We start from the raw sequence: 21,182 nt of genomic DNA on the forward strand, positions 1-21,182 counted from the left end.
AGTCCTACCTAATGGTCTGATTATCCAAATTACACTGAATATGAGGTTGAGAAAATGTCATGGCTTCAATCATGGCACATGGATCTGGGCCAGGCGTGGTGCTGGATGATCTGAAAGTAACAAAGCCATGTTTCTCCTCAAGGCGCTGTGATGCTCGACAGACGCAGTGGAGTTTGGCTCTCTCACAGTACACCGACATTTTCTCAAAGCCAAACACACTTCTGGCACAAAACTGTAAATAACAATGCTCAAATCTTCATGTGCGTTACATACCACTTTGATCAATTCCAAACAATTGGTCAGTTATTGCTTATTAATTTTGCCTTTATGTTGTTGCTGCATGTTGTTTTTAAAAAACAGATAATAATGCAGTCAAAAACACTTTCATTCCCTCGCATTTCAGCTCAGATACCTCCATGTGTATTCATACAACTCATCTACACCAGAAAACATTCCTGATAACCTGCGCTGTGTCAGAAACCGAAAAGGCTGTCCAAAGTTTAACAAGAAGGTTTCGTGTGAAGACACTGAACTTCACCGCGGGCAAAGATTTGATCAGCTTCTCTAAATCTAGAAGGTTTACAGATGGTGAGTGAATTTATGGATTATACATGATTTCAAAGGTATAATAAAATGTATTATGGAATGGATAACTCAAAACAGACGTTCATTACTCTTTTAGTCTTGTGATGTTACATTCATCTGAAGTATTGAATTTGTTCACAATGTTTAATATGTAAGGGACTGCACAGTCAATAAACAAGCCAATTGTTGACTCAAAAACTGCCCCTTGGTTTAAAAGCATGTGGTTGTTGGTCTTTCTCTAGCACCCTGTAGCCAAAAAGTTGATAAAGCGGTGGAGAATATGGATGCATTAAATTAATCTCATCATGTCTACAATGTCAATAAAGGGGATGATTCTATCCAGGATACTTGGGATGTATGAAGTGGTGTGTGACTTCAGATGGTGGCTGGGCTTGCATCGCTGATATGAACGGGGAGGAAAGCCAGAAGGAGAGAGGAGGAGGAGCAATATGCATCAACAACACATCAGTGTCGAGGGCTTTCTATGAATTGATCCCACTGACTGAAGAGTGTAAACGACTTCATAATACACAAGAGAGATAAAGTGTTACCAAAACACACAGTTAACACACATCACAAGACTAAAAGAGTAGTGAACGTCCGTTTTGAGTTATCCATTCAATACATTTTATTATACCTTTGAAATGATGTATAATCCATAAATCCACTCACCATCCGTAAATCTTCTAGATTTAGCGAAGCTGATCAAATCTTTGCCCGCGGTGAAGTTCAGTGTCTTCACACGAAACCTTCTTGTTAAACTTTGGACAGCCTTTTGGGTTTCTGACACAGCGCAGGTTATCAGGAATGTTTTCTGGTGTAGATGAGTTGTATGAATACACATGGATGTATCTGAGCTGAAATGCTAGGGAATTAAAGTGTTTTTGACTGCATTATTATCTGTTTTTTTTTAAAACAACATGCAGCAACAGCATAAAGGCAAAATTAATGAGCAATAACTGACCAATTGTTTGGAATTGATCAAAGTGGTACGTAACGCACATGAAGATTTGAGCATTGTTATTTACAGTTTTGGGCCAGAAGTGTGTTTGGCCTCTAACCATTGTCTTTTGTTGAGGTTCCTATGGATAGCCATCAGGACTTCATAAGAACAATACATTTTACTCTTTCATAATACATATGTAGAGACCAACACCATCAGCAATTACACCCACATGATTTTGAGCAAGAAATTTTGAAACCTTGCAAGAATCGGACTCCGAGTCCATTTTCAAACTTAGTTTAAACCTAGTTTTTGTTTTCACTGGACATTTAACTGCAACTTAATTCTGCAAAGAGGCTGCTTTTTGGCCTCCTCGCCACTAGGGGTCAGACTTTGTCATTGGTAGCCTCTTTCACCCGGAAATGAAACAGGCGTCCGTCTCCCCACACGTGAAAACAGTAGCTTGAGCAGACATGGATATTACGGAGGTTCCCGTGACTCCGGACAGTAAGGCGAAGAAAAAGAAGAATAAGAGCCCGAAGAGGAAGAAGGGAGTGAGTCAGGAGGGAGATGGAGTCAAACCGGAGAAGGCGGGAGACGACGAGAAGAAGATGGAGCCAGCTACAACTACGTTTCCCCCCACCTTCAGTGTGTCCGAAATCAAGAATAAACAACGGAGACACCACATGTTTATGAAAGTCAAGCAAGAAAAAAGAAAGGTAAACTTGCAGACCAGTGACTATTTGAAGCTACAACTCTGATAGAACAGGTGTGCGTGTGTGCGTGCGCAACTTACCGGTGAAGTCGTTCAAACGTTGTTCAAGGAAATCCCTTAAATCCCCTCCATGAAGCTTTCAGAGTTTTTGGTAACCAAAAGGTCAGTGTGTTGAATTCAGCAATAAACATCACTAACGAAGTACCAGAGCTACAATGGTAGCATAATGCAAATGATAATCTTTTGAGCCTGGAACAATCCATGTGGTCGTTCCTGATCAGAACAAGAAAACTCAAGAGCACTGATTGACAACACCTGTGATGTACCTTGATTAATCAACATAAGACATCTGGGGCCTGTTCACACCTGGCGTTAACATGCGTTTTGGGTGATCTGATCACTAGAAGAGCCCGAAAGACAAGTGTGAACAGGCACCAAAGCGTTTTCACTCAAGCCACTTCCCAATGTGGTCCATGCTGCATTTCCACAGCATTGGTGGCGTGAACAGCATGTGTTGTGGACACAAGCTGCTAGGTTGTAATCGGTTCAGGGCCAAAAGCAAACTCAAATCATGATGCTGCCTCTACCATGCTTTACCATATGAATGATGCTCGCAAGCTGTTGTATGGTGTACATTTCCAAATGTTCTTCCGTAACAATTATTTTTTTGGGGGGGGGTTATTGAATGTCTTTCACCACGGAAGAGAGAAAGCTTTGTGTGTTTTTGTTTGCATAATCATACCAACTAATTCAAGATGTGCAACCAAAGTTTCTTATTGTCTTTCCACTTTATGTTGCTGCCTGTTATTTATCAATGGGGGGGACATTTTGTCAATTTGAGGTATTTCTAAAAGTGAAACGGCATCATATGTTATTTTTCTTTGTTTTCTAGGAAAAGCTGCAGCTGAAGAAAAAGAAGCGAAAAGAGAGGGAAGCTTTAGGTGACAAGGTGAGGGTTCTGTTCTTGTGTTGTTTGAGATTTTGTCCTATACTTCAAGACGTATTTTAATAAATCATGTCCATTATAGCAGCAGCATTAGCTTTGAACTTTTCTTCTGTTACTCCTGCAGGCGCCACCAAAGGAGGTCCCTAAGACAATTGAGAACCAGAGAGTGTACGACGAGACAACCGTTGACCCAGAGGATGAAGAGGCATGAGCATCATTTAAAGTTTTTCTCACCATATGTTGATAAATCGGCATACATTTGTGATTTTTAATGCATTTTGTCCACAGGTTGCTTTTGATGAAGGAACGGATGAATTTTCGACCTACTTCAAAGGATTAACAAATCCCAAAGTGCTCATCACAACATCAGACAGACCCAGAGGGGTATGTGGATTATCATTTTAAATGCTTTTGTTGTGCTTAATTTTGCTTTGGTGTTGCTGCAGTTTTAAATGCATGATAGTACTTCAAGGCATTTTGACATTTTGACATTTCCTTTATGTTTCCATCACTGTTGACGGTGAGCTAGTCCTATAGAGTCAATAGAAATTGCAGATATTGGTGCCAAACCAGAAGCTGACTATAAGACAATCTCACTTTTGCAGACCAATTTGTCATATGCAAATCAGCTTGCTGCTTTTCTCTCAACCTGTTTCATGCAAAGGAGACATAGAAGTTGTATGAGTTTGGGTTTGTTGAGGCTTATTCTTTTAATTTGACAGTTTTTGTTCAACACACACTCTCTCTCTGTTGTTCACCCTGCAGAGGACTGTAAAGTTTTGTGAACAGCTGGCCACAGTGATCCCAAATGCACACGTGTACTACAGAAGGGGTTTGGCTCTCAAGAGGATCATCCCACAGTGCATTTCCAGGAACTTCACCTACCTCATGGTCATCAACCAGGATCGCCAAGTGCCCAGTATCCTCACAGGAGAGAGGATTTACAGTGACCTATCAAGTTATTATGATAATCCAACAAATTCTACAACTATTTCTGTAGAGCGCCAACGTTTCTTTTCAGATTAGAGACACAGCAGAAAACAAGCCAAAACTAGTGTGCCAGTTTACTCCCAATTATATACTTTCAGTCACGCTTGCTTGTTGCATCATAGAGCTCAGATGGCAGAGATCACGTTTCAACAGAAGGACCTCACAGCAATCACACAGGTTTGATTCAACTAGAATAAACTGGAGAGGATTACATTCGAAGTATTCCAGCAATGAATGTGAACAAGTGAAGTGAGCCGTTTTCTTGTGTCAGCACCCTTAACTACTTTTATCAGCCGGTTTGGTTCTGTGCCACCTACCCGACGGGCCGACTGCACACTTCAAAGTCAGCAGTACTCGACTACGCAAGGAGATGAAGGCAAGTTGACGAACCAAACTCTTCTGATGGCGCTTGGTCACGTTTCATCTAGTTTAGTTGACTGTTAAAATCAGGAAAAGATAACCGCATGATTACAGACGGTTTTTAGTAAGTAAATTGTACTCAATTTTTGCACTCCAAATTTGTGTACACGAGACCGCTCCCGAGTTCATTACATCTCACCATTGATTGTATAACACAGACAGTTGCTTGACCTGAAACATGGATAGTTTAAGTTTAAAAAAAACTGTTGGAAGTGGCTATAAAAGCATAATATACAACAGAAATGTGCATGTCAATGAAGCAGTTCTAGTCTTTAGTGTCACCTCAATGCGACATGTAACATACGGACGCTGAGAAGGTTGTTAGTTCTAGTGTCATATTTAATAGAATCTGGAAACTTATAAACGTGATTTTGGTATTAAAACATCTATGGCTATTTATTAGTTCAGTTGTTCTTCAGAATCAGTTAAAGAACTGGAGTACCTCCTCATTCTTGATCAATGCTGTATGTTCAGGATTTAGAATATAAAACCTGTTTATTGCAGCACTGCTGCTAAATTCAACCAGTGGTCGTACAAAAAAATAACTTTCCAAAACCTATGCTGTTTAAAAACTGGGCCATTTTTCACTCCTGCAGAGAAAAGGTAAAGAACCGACGGAGCACTATCCAGAGGTGATCCTCAACAATTTCACCACTCGTCTGGGACACAGCATCGGCCGGCTGTTCGCCGCTCTTTTTCCTCAGGATCCTCAGTTTGTGGGTCGACAAGTTGCTACCTTTCACAACCAGAGAGACTTCATCTTTTTCAGATTCCACAGGTGTGTGTTTGCTCCTGTGAATTGTTCAACCCTCCTCGTTTTGAAATGAGAAAGTCGATTGAATAATCCGTTGCATCTCATCAAGGTATATCTTCAAGAATGAGAAGAAAGTTGGTATTCAGGAGCTGGGACCTCGCTTCACCCTCAAACTCCGCTCTTTACAGAAAGGCACCTTCGACTCAAAGTTTGGAGAATACGAGTGGGTCCTCAAGGTACGTTGGAGCAAATTAACTTCAATACATTTTTCATTACCGTTTGCCAAAATTCCCATACAAACATAGAAGCTCTTTTTTTCTTCCTGTGTTCACTTCACCCTTTAGAAATCCTCTACATGTCCTGGAGGAATTAAATGTGACAGAATAGCTTTTGTTGTGCTCATTTGTGTAAAAACTTTGTTTGTTTTCAGCGCCACGAGATGGACGCCTGCAGACGGAAGTTCCAGCTTTAAGAATAAAAATAAAACCTTCCCAACAGGAAATCTTGATCTAATTTCAAAGATATTAGAGCTTTCGGTTGACTTGTACAAGTGGATTCTTTGACAGTTGAGTTTTCAAGAGGATGAGTTCCAATGGTTAAAAATTCATAAGCTCACTGTACTCTTGATACAGCTTTTGGAAACATCAACACTAATGTTAGACATCTTTCCTGTACTTTAGAGCAGGGCTGGGAAACTCGTATTACTTCAAAGGTCACAAACGGCTCAATTGGATCAGATTTGTAAACTACTCGCATGAAAAATCTATACAAATAAATGTTTTTTACCCCTTGTTTTAATGCAACGTTTTGGCAAGTCTTTTTTGTCATTTGCATTAGTCTTTTTCCAGCAGCCTGTCATACATGTTTTCACCATCTCCCCCTCATAGTGGTGGTTTTGAATCTACTATTGCATTAGCACACAGTGTATAATTGTGACAAATGAAGTACCATTGATATTGTCATCACTCCTACTTTGAAGTTGTTTCAGGTTATTTGCGTTCCGTCATCAGATCTGTGTTGACATTTAAGATTCTGTTCTTGACAAATTATAAAGGAGTCTCAACAGTACGATTGCAATTTGTCTGAAGATAAACAAATGCGTCACAATTTACTTTCTGTATGTGAGAATTTTCAAAACTACCACACATTACATTTGTTAAATGTATTTTATTGAAGTACAACATTTAGTAACACATTCAAATGTGGAATCACTTTGTTTAATCATTCATGGAAAAACTACACTTGAAAAGGCACGTGTGAGTTGTGTTATTATGCAAAAAGTTTAAGGAATCTTTTTTGTGTGAGCACCTGGAAATCTTTCTGTATGTTTTTATCAAGGCAAAATTATATATAAAACAAACTTAAATTAGTTATTTGGCCCAAACACTCCTGAGACAATTCCAGTCCATGAAGCAGGATCCCGCAGCTCCTCCCCACAAAGTCCCAAACCTGCAGAAATATCAAATGTTAGCAATGTACTGCACTACTCTTCATTCAACAGCTGTCCTTTCGGGGTGATGCACACAACATTAAATACTGTGGCATTTGCTGTGACGATACATTGATTTCTAATAATATAAGCACGTATGAGCACATATTGACTTTTACTGAGTGATTGATAAATCTGAGGCAAATATGCTCTAAAACACTAATCTGTAACACGTACAGACCAATTCCTTTGTTTTTGTTGTTCACTGAAGACTTTTGTTTCCGTCTGCTGCTCCCGTCAATAAATATTAGCTGGCCTGATGCAGGAGCAGCCATGCAGCCCAAGCCATGACAGTACCTCCACCATGCTTCACGTATGCTTTGGATCATAAGCAGTTCCTTTCTTTATCCACACATTGGAAGAGAAGAATCTTGGACTCGTCTGTCCATAAAATGTACCAGAGCTTTTTTGGCTCGTCTCTATATTTCTTTGCAAATTCCAACCTGGCCCGATTCTCACTGCCGATGAGTGGTTTGCATCTTATGGCCTCTATATTTCTGCTTTTGGAGTTTTCTAATAGTTGGGGCACGATACCTTTACTGCACTGTGGAGCTTGTTGGTGACACTTAAGATTTCTCTCAGGTGTGAATGTGCCTCTTTGAAGATCTGCAATCCCAGTGCTTAAAGTAGAATAGAAGATGGGTGGATTATACTTTAACATTTTATCCACCTTCTAGTCTGAACTATTAACTTTTAAATAATGCGTATGAAGGATTCTGCATGTGGAGAGCTGAAGAAAGGTGACCTCAGAAGCCTGACCCACACAGTGCTGACAGCTCCGCTCGTGTCTCTACCATAATGATAAAGGCAGGACACATATAGGGATACTATTAAAAGGGGATGTAGAACCTAATTTATTGTCTTTCAGTGGTAAATGTTCAACAAGGGGGTAATAGCCTTTGACTGTGGGGCTCCATTTATCCAGGAGGGTGGCCGGCCTACACGTGTGTCAAGCGAGCCGAAGCTGCCGTGGAATCACCCGTAAAGAGAGCCGTGCCATGTGACTGGTGTGCGGACAGAGTGATGCTCACAGGGCGGAGGTCTGTCGGCCGGTCGCCGCTATAGGAAGGAGCAGACCTTCTGTGGTCTGAACGGGTTGTTGCTGGACGACATGCCGGTGAGCAGCGGGTCCTGCTGGGCGTTCTGGATGCAGAACTGCTGCAGGTCCGCCGCGGCCTGGGACACCTGAGGAGATCCGGAAAAAAAAGTCCCTAAAAGTTACACTAAAGTTAAAAGACCCCCACTAGGAGTGAGATCCGAGACGTCCGTAACAGGCGACCGACGGACAACACGCCCTGAACGAGAGCTCCGCCGTTACCTTCACTCTGTTCAAGCCCGCCTCAAGACGCAGCTGCTGCACGACCTTTTTCATCGCTACGATGTTGGATGAGCCCGACATTTCCCGAGATGTGCACGGAATTGGCTCCCGGTACAACAAAATGAGACCAAACTTTGTGAAAGCTGCTAACTTCTTCCACAACAGAGACTTTCCGGTTTCCTGTTGGAGGGCGTGTCCGCGGGAAGGTGCGTTCAGGATTCTCGGAAATGTACAATTCGGCATGCCACACCGTTTTTAATCTTGTCTTTCGGACTGTTGCACTTAAAGACAATCTAGTACTATAAATTTGTGTTTTGATAAATTAAAAGTTTTTTCCCAGCATGCATACCAATAAATGCAGTACAGATGGTGAGTTGCTTCCAATTTGCTTTTGAAAATCAAAGCAAACGTCATGAATTACAACAGATTATAGGGATTAAATGAAAAAAAAATTTTTTTCTCTTGCATCTGTGTTCTCACTTTCACTCATATTTGAATCACATTTCATATTTGTTCAACCTGGACAATGCAGGTATGTTGTATTTCGGAATTAAACTGATCTAATTGTGCACCATGACTTGGTTGGAGGAGCAGTCGCCTCCCAATCGGAAGTTTGCAGGTTCGATTGCTTTGGGACTGCTCTCACAGTTGAAAGGTGTTATGTGATATTTACCATTTATTGTAAACCTTATATCAAAAATAATACACCTTTCTGATTTAGCTTGATAAAATCCCCTGAACGACTGAATTTTTTGTATGATGGTTGGTGAAAAGTACAAATTCCAGTGTTGACATGACAGCAGTGATTTTCCCAGATGACTCCCACTGCACTGTGGATGCCCACGTCTCATCATATGTGAAGGTTAACGATAAATGGGATGTAATAAATGTGGAGAAATAATTCCCCCTTGGGGATCATTCAAGTTAAATCTTGGGAAATTGGTTAGCACTCTACTCTCACATTGAACAGCCACAGGTTCAAATAACGGCAAGCCCTTCCCGTGTGAACGTATCTAGCCAACTAATTCTAACCAGCTTTTAGGAAGTTCAGCAAATTAATTAAATGAACTCCTATAATCATTTTCCAATCCAGTCACTTTTCCTACCGTCCCTGAAAGCAGCGTCGGGGTAATACCTATTGCGACCTCTAGTGGCGACAACGTCTAAGAAAAATACACAAAATGTAGCAATTATCTAAAGTTAAAACTACAGTTGAAATCGTCATGTAATACCGATTTAAACTTGTAGTAAGGAGTTCGCAAAGGGCGGATGAGAGTTTAGAGACTTTCTACAAGCATTACCAGCAGGAGAGCAACCGCAGCTGGCACTCGTAAAAGAAAGTCCTCTGGACAACTGAGTGTGTTTGATCACAGCAAATTGTTACTAAGCAGTGGTCCACGCCTCCACGAGTCTGGGCAAATGAGAGTAACACAGATCTGTTCACACTGATCCCCCTGCTTCTCTGTGATGATGGAGCTGTCCTGTGAGTCTGTGAGATGTGCAGAAGACACAAGACCAACCAGCTGCAAGGTAGGTAAAGGAGCTTACTTCACATTGCAAAATGTCCCTGTGTGCACATTTTACAACTATCGCCCATAATGAAGCTTATTGCTGTCATTTATTTAGTTTGTGGAGCTCCACGTGCTGTATGTACCAGGTGACCAGTGGAACGTGAAGCTCAATAAAGCGCCCGCCGAAGCCACAGAGAGCTTCATATCTGCAGGCTTCATCAGGTGAAGAAACATAAGCCATCTCACTGAGAGAGAAAACAAACTATGTTAGTTTGGATGCGCTCTTTGACGTTATGTTTCCCCTGTGAAGAATAGAAGTGCACATGCTATTAGTACTATAATACAATTTCTTTGGGTTTTTCAGTTTAGTAGAGGACCTGTAGTTAAGTTGTTTATATTCTATTTATGATTACACAATTGCTTCAAAATTTGCCATTTTTGATTTTGTTTTATTCTCTTGAATGGCAAACACTTGAGTTTAGTGTGTGAGAAAGTTAAAACATATACATAAATCATGTGTAAATTAGATATAAGGAAGCAGAAAGAAAGAAAAAAAGACTGTTGAAGGTATCTTCTGCATCTTGAAACAAACATCTCCATAAAGACCCCAATCAAGGGCTGAACAAAAATCTGTTGTGATCATATGCTTTGTAATAATTCAGTGATTTTGAACTCTATTTTCCAACATTGTGCTGTGAGGGTTTACCCTGATGTCACCCTGAAGACTCTGAGGGGTGAGCTGGGCGCTCTTCTTGGTGCCGAGAGGAGCGTCAACAAATTCTCCTTCCTGAAATGTGTGGGTCGCAGTTTGGCTCTGGTAAGTGCATCTTGCAGTGAGCTTTTGTGAGGCTTGGCCGTGTTTTATCAAGCAGACAGTGGAGGCATACAATCCAAACCGTTAACCATCCAGACATGCTATGCTGATGGGGGTGAACTGTGTGAGGAGGAACCCAGTTTTTACAGCAACGTTTCTTTTTACAGCTACAAACTTCCTGTCTATTACAGGTCAAAGGCAAACAGGAGAGAGACCTGAAAGTCAAAACATTTGCCCCACCCTATGTATGTTTGCCTTTTGTCATTTTCTTACCAGGCAGATGATGTTTTTGACTCATTTTGTCCCGGTTGAGCGCAGGTAATGAATTGTTTCCTCTTTTCTGAAGGCTGAACAGCCAGAGCTCTACCTGTTGCCTATTGTGGAGAGCGACAGCAGCGTCTGCTCTCAGTCCCTCACCCCGGACACCAGCAGCAGCTCCTCAGACCACCAAATCTATTACCAGCCTCCCAAGATGTGCAGCCTGCCAGCAGCAACAAAGGGGCTTGTTAAATTCCCCCACATCCCCCAGTGTTCCCAGCAGCAGCCGCCTCCCACCCCTCGACTGGAAGAGGAAGAGGATGAGGAAGAAGATGATGATGATGACGACAGCTACAGCTCTTCAGCAGGAGAAGGAGGGAATGAAGAGGACACTCTCTTATTGACCAGGACAGCAGAGCAGGGATTTTGCCCTTTGAAGCCACAAGGTCACAAGCCATCACAGCTGGTTTCACTGAATATAGACAAAAGTAAAGACGCTATTCATTCAATGTTCCTATTGCAAGTGCAAGTTCAAGTTCTTGCGACGAATCTTTTGCATAGCCTGACCTTACTTTTCTTTGTTTGTGTTTAATTTGTGTTTTGTCCGAAGCGCTGATAATGGTTACTTCACCTCTGTGGTGTCTTCTTTCACTGTCTCTTCATCTGCCGCTTTAGTGCGAGGTGAAGCCGACTTGGTTCAAAGGACAGCATTGCCAGACAAAGAGGGAATCTGCAGAAATGGGAAACAATGTCACCGAGGAAACGGGGTGGCTGGGAATTCAGGAGTGACGGAGTCTCTGGAGGACAGAGATTCAGGATTCTCCCTCACAGACGGGTATCATGCAACTCAAATTATGGTCTTTAACACTCAGTGCAGGAGATTTGAAATGTTGCTGTTGTGTGCCTATTTTGCAGAGCTGGAAAATTGAAAGAGGCGCACACACCGAAGTTCATCATGAAGAAACGAATGAACGGGGTAATGCGTGGTAGTTGTACGCTTGGGAAACCTATTAAGAGAAAATCAGTTTGGCCTTTGGACTCCTGAAACATTAGGATTGTTTGATGAGAAGCTTATGTCTCAAACTCTGCTGGAACCTGGCTACATTATTGGAGTGTTACCGGATTTGAAAGTCCTGCCAAAATACACAAGAATATATTCAGATTTAGAATTAACGTTTTCGGTTTAATCTGGTTTAAAGGGAACAGAAATTCCAGCTGGGATGACGCAGCCGGTTCGCTGCACTACTCCACCACCAAGTCTTCTTTTGGCTACGGGCGCTCGGCAGTCAGCTGCTTCTCCAGTCTTTAACACAAACAGTAAACACAGCTTGTAAAACACCCCTTGCAGTTATGCCAAAAAAAAAAACTGTACTTTGTTTTTATAGCTTCTATGTCTTTAAGGAGAGGAACTCACTGAAGAGCTCAAGCTGGTGAAGGAGGAGAGGAAGCAGCTGGAGTGGACCAGACAGGAGCTGCTAAGAAAGGGGAAGGACTTGTTAGCCCAGAACCGGCACCGCAGGAACCAAGGTGGGCATGAAAGTGTGGATAATGATGTATATCTATCGTGATATATTTCACTATTAATTAACAAAATGGGGCTTGGCAAATCTTTCCTCCCGTTGTATTTATAATGAAAGTGTTAAAAAAAAATTTGATGGGAAAATATCTCCTCCCTCTTCTGTATCTTACTGACTCTCACTACCATTTCTGTCTAGCGCGTGACAGTTGGAAAAAGAAATACTTTGAAACCAAGAAGGCCACTGCACCACTGGAGGAGAGTCTGAAGGGCCTAAGACAAGAACTGGAGACATTTTACAACAAACTTCTGCACCAGCTTCAAGTCAGAGAGACCAGGGGAAAGCCAAGGCGACAAGGGAGATCCTCCACAAAGGTGCAAAGTAATCACAGTACACGTCTGAAAATCCATCCGTCACTCCTCCACTTTATCTTGGATTAGGTCGTTGGAGCCTGGAAAGGTTTCCAGTGGCGCTAGGATAAATGTCAGGTTTCGTCCAAGCCAGGCGCACATACAGTGCACAGAGCTGTATAATGATGACGAGCTGAGTGCAAGCAGCCACATAATTTATATTTGCCAGTCAACTTTACAAGAAATAAAGGGTAATAACAAAACAAAAACAAGTAAAAGGTAGTAAGTTCAGTTCATTTTTATTCATATAGAGCCAAGTACAACATAATCTGCCCAAAGCACTTCACAATATCGATCAATATGAATTATTTTCCAGAGAAGCTTTAATTGACAAGCTTCTCAAAATGTCTCCAACATAGTGATTTTATTTACTTACGTGGATATCTATGTTTTTAACCATTAAACGTATACATTTCAGAATGAACTTATAATACAGATCATGACAGAGACCTATGAGATTGACAACTTGAAGAGGAAGATAGAAGATGCCAGGATGAAGCTGATAACGGAGACAAAGGTAAGTTAAATACAATGACCATTGCTTGCTGAGCTAAAGCGAGTCGACTGCTCTGCTGAAGCATGGACTTTCTTTGTGTCGTGTAGTTGAGGAAGCAGGCGGCAACGGAGCTGAGATCACTGAAGGCTGAGCTGGCCCAGAAGAAGAGTCAGTCTGGACTGAAGGGACATACTGCACGGGACAGAGCGACAGTACAAAGCAGCTCCATCTGAGCCCTAAAATACAAAATCAAACATCATCTTTTGTCTTTTTTTTCCCCTCTTACATTGAGTTGTGACAGTTTGGTGCTATTGTGCCCTTTAAACTTTAGTTATTTTGTAATTTTTCGGAATTGCATTCCTTTTTAAAAAAATAAAATAAAAAGTCACTCCAAATACTTCAGTGTGATCTTAAATTATCTGCTTTGATAGTACAGGTCTGAATCCACCACTGTAATCCACACAGTTTCATAGAAGAATTTGCACAAGTAAGCACTGCAATTATGTATGTAAAATTCATGACTCCCAACAGATTAATCAAAAGTTTTATTTATGACAAACAATAAAGTGCACAAATCAGAAGATCAATCTCAATAAAAAAAAAAAAAAAAAACAACCAAGAAAAACATTCTTGAGGAATCACAGTTCAAATCACAGTTTTTTTTCAGCAAGCACAGAAGAATGTCTGACAAGTAACCAGATTCAAGGGCAACTGCAGTAAAAGTCACAATAAAAGCTGAAGTGCAAGCGGGCATCCTAAAGTTACAAAGCCACGCCCTGTTCCCGCCACAAAAGGACATATTGGCTTGGAAACAAGCAGGGGATGGCTCACGGATGGTGAGAAGTTTTTGTCGCGGTGCAGAGTGTAGGCCAGCTAGCATCCGAACAGGGCATTCCACATCATTGTGGTCTGCTGCCTGGCGACTGGATCAGCGCTGTAGTCCAGGATGTTGCCGTTCCACATGCCAATACCCCTCAATCCTTTAGCTTTCACTGCATCGGCCTTGGGACAGATGCTTTGTGGGTCGTCATACCAAACCTGATGAATCTGTCCGCTCTGGTCCTGTGGGGAAGAAAAGAAAAAAGAAAAAAAATTCGAGAAACTATTAAAACAAAATATGGCTCCAACCTTTGTTTTGGGAAGGCTCCACCCAACACCAAGAGGCTGATTTGCAAGAGCATTATAGAGCTGTTACAATGAGGTGATTAGTTTTGTTTGACAAGTGACGCTGTGGTAACTTGGGTGGATGCCGGCTATTTCTTCCTGATTTATTAAGTTGTATTTCATTCAGACTATTCAGAAGTGAAGCTGGTTGAGCTTGAACTCAGCAGGAAGGGCAAATTCAGGATCAAAACATCTGACACAACACAAAGCTCCATGTTTCAAAAGCAAGCAAAAGGTGACTCGGTTTAAAATGTGACACATCGTTTCTGCACCTTGTAATTGAAGTAAGGAGCCTGCTGCTTGTCATCCCACAGCCTGCCAGACAATGAACTGTTGACCTGCTGCATGAGCCACTTGTAGGGTTTTTGTGTTCCTGCCGCGTCGCTGCAAGGGGCTCCACGGAAAGGAACCTTGGCTATCGAACATATTCCCTCCTGGCAAAAGACACTGGCTGGTAAAGCGAAACACACATCGAGTAATATGAACAGGAAAGAGCCTTTGGAGTAAAGGAAGGTAATCAATCTGTGGAAAACAACAAAGTCACACAAAAAAAAATGGAAAGAGAAGGAAAAAGTGCATCATAACTTTATCTTTATCCAAATCATCCTTTCCCTCAGGCAGAGGGATGATACTTGAGTCAGGATACATGAACATTCATTATTCTGTCCATTTTATGAGACGACGTCATTCCCAGAGCTTTGCCAGGAGCACAGCTAAACACCAAAACAACCAATTTCCTTTCATTGGCAAACTTTTAAAATGACGAAATGCCTTACCTGGGAAAGGTTGAGACATGGGTAATCGTAGCCATACCATGGCAGTCCCATCACTATCTTTTTAGGGTCAATCTTCATATCCAAGTATTGGTCATACGCTTCAAAATAGCAGAATGCCAGGCATGTTATGTGGTGGTCATAGTTTCACAGAAGCACGCCGAGTTGATCTCATTTGTCACCATTGCACTAACCTTCCAATGTTTGAGTCCGTGGAGCATTTGCCATGGCAATGCAGTCGTCCACGATCTGGCTCTGCTCATCGTATGACATCACAAACAGCAGGTCACAGGATTCGGCGATGGTGACATAATCATAGCAGCGCTTGTCAATACATCTGGGGGCCCAAGCAGCGTCAAATGAAACCTAGAATTCAGAGATTAGTGAGAATCATTGTGAGACAACTTTGCGATTTACAATTTAAACCATCCATGCGTTATTCTCCAAAGTCACTTCATTCAAGTGAGACCAATGGGGCCTGAAGCCCACAAGTCTGTCACACAGTCATGACACACCTGCAAGCAATTTGGAGTCATCGATTGACCTAACAAACGTGTCTTTAGATTGTGGCATGAACTCAAGACTGCCAAGAAAAAAGAATCACACAAGCTGCACACAACAAGGCCAAACCGCAATCTTCCTTCCATTGATGCAAGAGTTTATATCACAACTAGACAAAAGATATTGAGTTGTTATCTACGAGCAGTCCAAGTGTCTCATATGATCAGCTGTTGCTGCTGTTTTTACCCCCGTCGTTAAAGGAGATCTTACAAACAAATAGACAAATAGATTTTTTTTTTTACCTGAGATCCTGGGATCTCCCTGTGGAAGGCCTCGGTGGTCTCTTTGACCAGAGCCGTCAAAGCATAGTACTCCGGTGAGCCGTTCTCCACTGCCTGTTCGATGTCTATGTTGATCCCATCCATAAACTGACTCTTGGCTAAGCTGACCTTGTCCATTATCCATGCTGTCCTGTTGTCTTGGTCCACAATATAGGAGAGGGGAACATCACCTGTTCCCACCAACAGGTGAGGAGTCAGATGGAAAAGTGGTTGGTAAACTACAAACATTGTGAGGATCAGGAGAGCAAGATCATATAATATTAGAGCTGCTCATTATGGAAAAGAATATAATCACAATTATTTTGGGCAATATTGAAATCACAATTATTTACATGGTTATATAATTCAGAACAGCATTTATTGAACATGTTTGTTTTTTTTAAAGACTCCTGTTATAAAATATATAAAAATATCTTGTAATGTAGTAGTAAAAGTAGTTGTTCTGCACTCAATCGTTTGAAAACAATAAATAAAGAAAATACAATAAGAGCTAGATATACTTGAATAAATAAGTCCAACATAAATACTTTGCTAAATTGGTCCAAAATAAAATATTGGTGGTGGAGAGCCGATGGACGGGAGCCGGCGGCGGTGTGTTCAGCAAGGAACTCCAAACTTTATTCTCCATTCAAACACACTTCTCAGAAATGCTTTTCCTTTCTCTCATCTCTCCAACTGACCGCACATATGGTGCAACAACAAAACTACTTCTGCTCGGAAACCCGGCCTCTCGACAAAATAAAGTTCCCCACCCCCCCCACTGTAACTGATCACCACAGTTATTGTCTGTACGTATTTATAGTGAATGACGGCGGGTAGGATCTTCGTAAATTCAGTGAACTACCTATTCCTTTTGAGTATCTACTTTGTATTCCTTGTCTCTTCTTTTGCAGCCTGTGTTTTAATTGATTATGCTACTCAAATAAAAAAAAAAAGAAGAAGCCCAGAGAGTTTATTTTTACCTTTCAGTACAACCCGTGCACCTTGCGAGTGAGCGTAACACATGAGTTCAGCGTCATACTTTCCAAAGGTTGCCACAGTCGTCACCATGCTCCAGTTATAGGACTTCCAAGTCTTTCCACCCACATCAAAGACAAACACCTGCAACAAAAAGAGGGAAGACATGTTTAGAAACAAAACTACTACAAACATTTAATCCTGTAAACAGCTGCCTTAATCTGACCACAAACATTGAACTGTCATAAACAAAGCAGAGTTGAAGATAAAGATGTCGTCACCATCAATGCTTCTTAATTGATTAAATTATGATGTAGTCAAGCTTGAAAAATATTATATAATTAAGCATAAACTGCCAAGAGATAGCAGGGCCTTGACTGATGTAAAAGTACAAATATTGGTAATTATCAATTGAATAATTTAGCAGTGGACTGAGTTTTTAGTGATTCCCTGGATAGGAGGCGTTAACTGATCACTCCCTGCTCTCATAAATGGACTGATTCAAATATGATGCTCATTCAGTTTAACTTTAGTAAAATGCAAACAGATTAATTGTAAGAGATTACAACGACATTACCGTATCCCACAAACAATTTTAAAAACAAGCTGCATCATTGGGCACTCACTTACAATTTTAATGAATAGGCAAACATGTAGAGAGACATTTTTGTACCCAATAATTCACATAACACTGAGTTACTTTTGAGAAAAGTAGTTTGAGCTCTTTTCTTAGTTTGTAGCTATTCTGGCTGATTCAGCCTGGATATGAGACCATTTCTGAAAATCACTGTGGCATGCAAGTGAATCCAAAATGAAAACTAAATGTTTGTTTACATATACTGGAAGTTTCAGGGAGCCACTAGAGGGGCTGAAGAGCCACATGTGGCTCCGGAGCTGCAGGTTGTAGACCCCTGGTCCTCCAGAGGAAATTGAAGCCTGACATCTCCAATCCTAATCTTTTTGATTGATTTACACTAATTATTTACACTAATGGACAGACAGACAGATAGAAGCCTTTCAGGAGCTTTGCGGGATGAAAATATACTACATAAACTAAACATAAAATGGTCTGAAATAGCCAGTGCAGCTTAAAAAACATAATTATTGAAGAAATGAAAGTTGTGTCAGACGTTATTTACACTGTCACGAAGCGAAGCTTCAATGTCCCTCGTGACCCGCCTGACTTTACCTCAAAGTCCCTCTGCTGTGTGATCTGTTCGCAGAGCTCCGGGCTGTCACAGGGACACCCGCCGGACCCGCAGACGACAAGCAGCGACAACAAGTTCAACAGAAAGCCAGACATTTTTCCCCCAAAGACACGCGAAAAGTCGCAGAGACAAATGAAACCAAGTCGGAATGAGGACGACGCCGAAGTCAGACTCCGTTTGATGCTGCTGTTAAAGGGGAAATCAAATCACTGAAACATATTTAAAAATTCTTCTTCTTCTTCTTATGTGGTATGGGTTTAACGAAAATGTTCAGCGTACTTTAACACTATTCAGAGTTTTTTTTGTCATTATGTTAAAGTTGTTTTAGTTATACAATTATCTCTCGCCTCAACTCTCAAATGGCAAGCTAACTTCAGAATGACGGGTCAGTGAGTGTTTATGTATGGCGAGTGAAATAGGACAAACTTCTTCGTTCCTCTATTGGTTTTTAAATGTCGTTTTGTTTGTTTGTTTTCATTAAAAGAAACAAAATAGAATAGAATAGAATAGAACTTTTTTAATCTTTTACAGGGAGTTGCTTTGTTCCAACATGACTGTCTTCAGTGTCTGAGATGGAGATAATTTGGACATATGATCAAAACTACAACCAATGAATACAGTTCTAGAGTTTTCAAGTTTCATAAAGTATAGACTGCTAGTCACACATTTCCTCAATACCCTTCATTCATGTCAGATTTTTGATTTACACGTAATACCTCCACAACATTGGATGAGGTTTGGCTACTGAAGTACATGTTGTTTGTTTTTTTTAGTTGTTTTTTTTAGGGAAAACCAAATCAAACACACACAACCTGAAAGATAATAACAGAAGATCTTGCCAGCAAAGATTATTAGTCTGTGTGTCTGTGACTGATGTAGATCTGAAGATCTGAGCATGTTTAATGTGAGGTTTCCAGAGGATGTTTCCGTCAATTACCATCCCCAGAGACCCACACCCTTTATCATAACTTTTACGTATTCTTGCCCCTTACAATTACCTAACAACATACGTTTCGTTTTATCAAAACGGAATTGATTGACATCAAACCACCTTTTAAATTTGTTTAATTCAGATGTGATTTCTTTAGTGAGCTGTTTCTAGTTCTCCCCTCTCCAGAAAATATTTGTGTCTTTAGCAAACAAAAAAACCCGAAGTATTTTAGAGATTTTATGTCATTTATATCAAGAACAAACCGTTTTTGACCTAATACTGACCCCTGGAGGACACCACAGATAATGTCCAACATGAAAACTGAAAATCACCCATTTTCACAAGCTGTTGACCAGATCACTCCAGTTTATTGATCAATATCATGATTTATTGTGTCGCCTGCCATTTTGAGGTCTTTGAACACTCCTACTGCACATTTATTTTTGTCTACAGAGATAATGATTTCTTCGATTGATTTTATTAATCCCAGCGAGGTGGATCTTTGTCATCTGAATCAATATTGACATTCAGACAGCGGTTTGTGTTTGTCAATACATTTGTTAAATTGTGAGCAATACATTTTGAAAAATTGTGAGAGTAGAGAAATGAGCCTGTAACTATTGAATTGGTGTCTGTCTCCAGTTTTAAAAAGTGGGATGACTTTTGCAGTTTTTATTCTATTTGGAACTTGCCAGTTTAGAAAGACAAATTGCAGCTGTATGTGAGAAGTTGATGAATTGCATCGATAACCTTTTTGGCTATTCTCATATCTACTGTATACCGTCACAGTCAAGTGATGTCTTGCTTTTTCATTTATTTATAATATCTATTATTTCACTCACCTCCTCTGCTGTTCCACCTATCAGATGATCCAAGATAATGTTGATGTTTTTTTTCTGCCAGATTTGGGCCAACATTTATAAAACATCTGTTGAAGTCATTAACCACATCATTCATATTATCAAGGTTTTCATCATTATTAGTAAAATAATGCAGGTAAACTGTGCTTTGAGCTATACCTAATGACATTACTCAATATATTCCAAATGCTTTTAATATTGTTTTTATTTGTATCTAATATTTTGAGAGTAGTATTCTTGTTTAGACATTCATAAAATGGTTGGTATTTTATTGTTATATTTTTTTAATTTATACCCCACTCCTTCAATTCTATGTTTAATGGATTTTCTACAGAGTGTGCCCTTTTTTGGGTGTAATTTTGTAATCCTTTTGTGATCCACGGTGTGTCTAACTACTTGTATATTTTAGTGTTTGTTTTTTATTTTTATTTATTGGACAAATATCATATATACATTTAAAGGTACATAACGGTATCATATATTAATTCAATAGTATCATAGAGGTATATAGAAATGTTTCATATGCTTTGTCAATAACATATCTTCGCTTAATACTGACTATTAGTTCTGTTTACACAGATCTTCTTTAAATGCATTTATTATCTCTTCTGTCTTCACTCTATTAAATTGTTGTCCTACAATCTATTCCTCTTTCCTGTAGCAGCTGTCATACATTACAAAAACTGGCAGATGGTCACTGGTATCATTAATAAATAATTCACTTCCTGTTTTATCATCTGCTAGGTTTGTGAATATGTTATCTAATAAAATGGTCCTATGAGACGTGGCTCTACTGTGTCTGATGATTTTAGGGTCGAAGCTTAGACTGTACATTGCATCGATAAATTCTTTTGTCAGTTTGTGATCATTTGGGTTAAGCAGATCAATGTTAAAATCCCCACAGATAAACAAGACCTTCTGAGTTGAAGCTGTATGTTTTCTCAACCCAATCCCGGAAGATTTCTTGGTTAGAACCTTGTGTTCTACAAATGCAGCTTACAATAAAAAAAAAAACAATTTTCAATACAGAGTTCAACTGTTCTGCCTTCAAATACATCCTTAACTATCGTTGTAATTTTTTCCACCACTTTATACTTCAGATTTATGTCCAGATAAATAGCTAATCCTCCACCAGTCTTCCCCTCTCTGAATAAGTACAATAGTTGAACTCGTATCCATCCAGGTCAAAATCAGCTCCCTTCTCAGTGCTGATCCACATTTCAGAGATGGCAATAATACTGAAATGTTGTATGAACTGCCAGAGATACTGTTTGATTTGAA

General features: G+C 40.3%; 4 protein-coding genes across 5 annotated transcripts; 2 read left to right on the top strand and 2 right to left on the bottom strand.

The window, feature by feature from the left end:
• Positions 1-1,969: 1,969 nt before the first annotated feature.
• rpf1 (ribosome production factor 1 homolog) lies at positions 1,970-6,100 on the top strand. Its single transcript, XM_080506902.1, has 9 exons — positions 1,970-2,247; positions 3,136-3,192; positions 3,314-3,394; positions 3,478-3,573; positions 3,955-4,108; positions 4,473-4,555; positions 5,196-5,377; positions 5,463-5,589; positions 5,784-6,100. Exons 1-9 carry the CDS (start codon positions 2,002-2,004, stop codon positions 5,823-5,825), a joined length of 1,068 nt encoding a protein of 355 aa, XP_080363028.1. The 5' UTR covers positions 1,970-2,001; the 3' UTR covers positions 5,826-6,100.
• Positions 6,101-6,505: 405 nt separating this feature from the next.
• LOC308137732 (guanine nucleotide-binding protein G(I)/G(S)/G(O) subunit gamma-5) lies at positions 6,506-8,349 on the bottom strand. Its single transcript, XM_080506535.1, has 3 exons — positions 8,161-8,349; positions 7,874-8,027; positions 6,506-6,802 (listed from the first exon to the last, which is right to left on the bottom strand). Exons 1-2 carry the CDS (start codon positions 8,239-8,241, stop codon positions 7,902-7,904), a joined length of 207 nt encoding a protein of 68 aa, XP_080362661.1. The 5' UTR covers positions 8,242-8,349; the 3' UTR covers positions 6,506-6,802; positions 7,874-7,901.
• Positions 8,350-9,609: 1,260 nt separating this feature from the next.
• On the top strand, positions 9,610-13,582 carry spata1 (spermatogenesis associated 1). 2 transcript variants are annotated; one of them, XM_080506718.1, is made up of 12 exons: positions 9,610-9,690; positions 9,787-9,893; positions 10,371-10,488; positions 10,653-10,730; positions 10,832-11,231; positions 11,419-11,578; positions 11,659-11,719; positions 11,943-12,060; positions 12,145-12,270; positions 12,459-12,634; positions 13,089-13,187; positions 13,274-13,582. In XM_080506718.1, exons 1-12 carry the CDS (start codon positions 9,628-9,630, stop codon positions 13,397-13,399), a joined length of 1,632 nt encoding a protein of 543 aa, XP_080362844.1. In that variant the 5' UTR covers positions 9,610-9,627; the 3' UTR covers positions 13,400-13,582. The 2 variants fall into 2 exon arrangements, with proteins under 2 accessions (XP_080362844.1, XP_080362845.1); XM_080506719.1 differs by having other exon boundaries at positions 10,677-10,730; positions 13,274-13,580.
• A 139-nt stretch (positions 13,583-13,721) lies between these two features.
• On the bottom strand, positions 13,722-18,210 carry ctbs (chitobiase, di-N-acetyl). Its single transcript, XM_080506720.1, has 7 exons — positions 18,092-18,210; positions 16,908-17,046; positions 15,907-16,115; positions 15,298-15,469; positions 15,107-15,204; positions 14,603-14,764; positions 13,722-14,228 (listed from the first exon to the last, which is right to left on the bottom strand). Exons 1-7 carry the CDS (start codon positions 18,203-18,205, stop codon positions 14,040-14,042), a joined length of 1,083 nt encoding a protein of 360 aa, XP_080362846.1. The 5' UTR covers positions 18,206-18,210; the 3' UTR covers positions 13,722-14,039.
• Positions 18,211-21,182: the final 2,972 nt, after the last annotated feature.

This window comes from Blennius ocellaris (assembly GCF_963422515.1).
Source record: "Blennius ocellaris genome assembly, chromosome: 12".
Taxonomy (NCBI): Eukaryota; Metazoa; Chordata; class Actinopteri; order Blenniiformes; family Blenniidae; genus Blennius; species Blennius ocellaris.

What these genes read in the sequence shown, in the direction of transcription:
- ctbs (XM_080506720.1), bottom strand. Translation starts at nt 18,205, where the DNA reads ATGTCTGGCTTTCTGTTGAACTTGTTGTCGCTGCTTGTCGTCTGCGGG. An exon ending in TGCACGGGTTGTACTGAAAG is followed by an intron (nt 16,116 to 16,907) that starts GTAAAAATAAAC and finishes TGGTGGGAACAG; the next exon opens with GTGATGTTCCCCTCTCCTAT. An exon ending in GGGAGATCCCAGGATCTCAG is followed by an intron (nt 15,470 to 15,906) that starts GTAAAAAAAAAA and finishes TCTGAATTCTAG; the next exon opens with GTTTCATTTGACGCTGCTTG.
- spata1 (XM_080506718.1), top strand. Translation starts at nt 9,628, where the DNA reads ATGATGGAGCTGTCCTGTGAGTCTGTGAGATGTGCAGAAGACACAAGA. An exon ending in GGATTCTCCCTCACAGACGG is followed by an intron (nt 11,579 to 11,658) that starts GTATCATGCAAC and finishes CCTATTTTGCAG; the next exon opens with AGCTGGAAAATTGAAAGAGG. An exon ending in AGCTGATAACGGAGACAAAG is followed by an intron (nt 13,188 to 13,273) that starts GTAAGTTAAATA and finishes TGTGTCGTGTAG; the next exon opens with TTGAGGAAGCAGGCGGCAAC.
- rpf1 (XM_080506902.1), top strand. Translation starts at nt 2,002, where the DNA reads ATGGATATTACGGAGGTTCCCGTGACTCCGGACAGTAAGGCGAAGAAA. An exon ending in GACTACGCAAGGAGATGAAG is followed by an intron (nt 4,556 to 5,195) that starts GCAAGTTGACGA and finishes TCACTCCTGCAG; the next exon opens with AGAAAAGGTAAAGAACCGAC. An exon ending in ATCTTTTTCAGATTCCACAG is followed by an intron (nt 5,378 to 5,462) that starts GTGTGTGTTTGC and finishes CATCTCATCAAG; the next exon opens with GTATATCTTCAAGAATGAGA.
- LOC308137732 (XM_080506535.1), bottom strand. Translation starts at nt 8,241, where the DNA reads ATGTCGGGCTCATCCAACATCGTAGCGATGAAAAAGGTCGTGCAGCAG. An exon ending in CGGGCTTGAACAGAGTGAAG is followed by an intron (nt 8,028 to 8,160) that starts GTAACGGCGGAG and finishes GGATCTCCTCAG; the next exon opens with GTGTCCCAGGCCGCGGCGGA.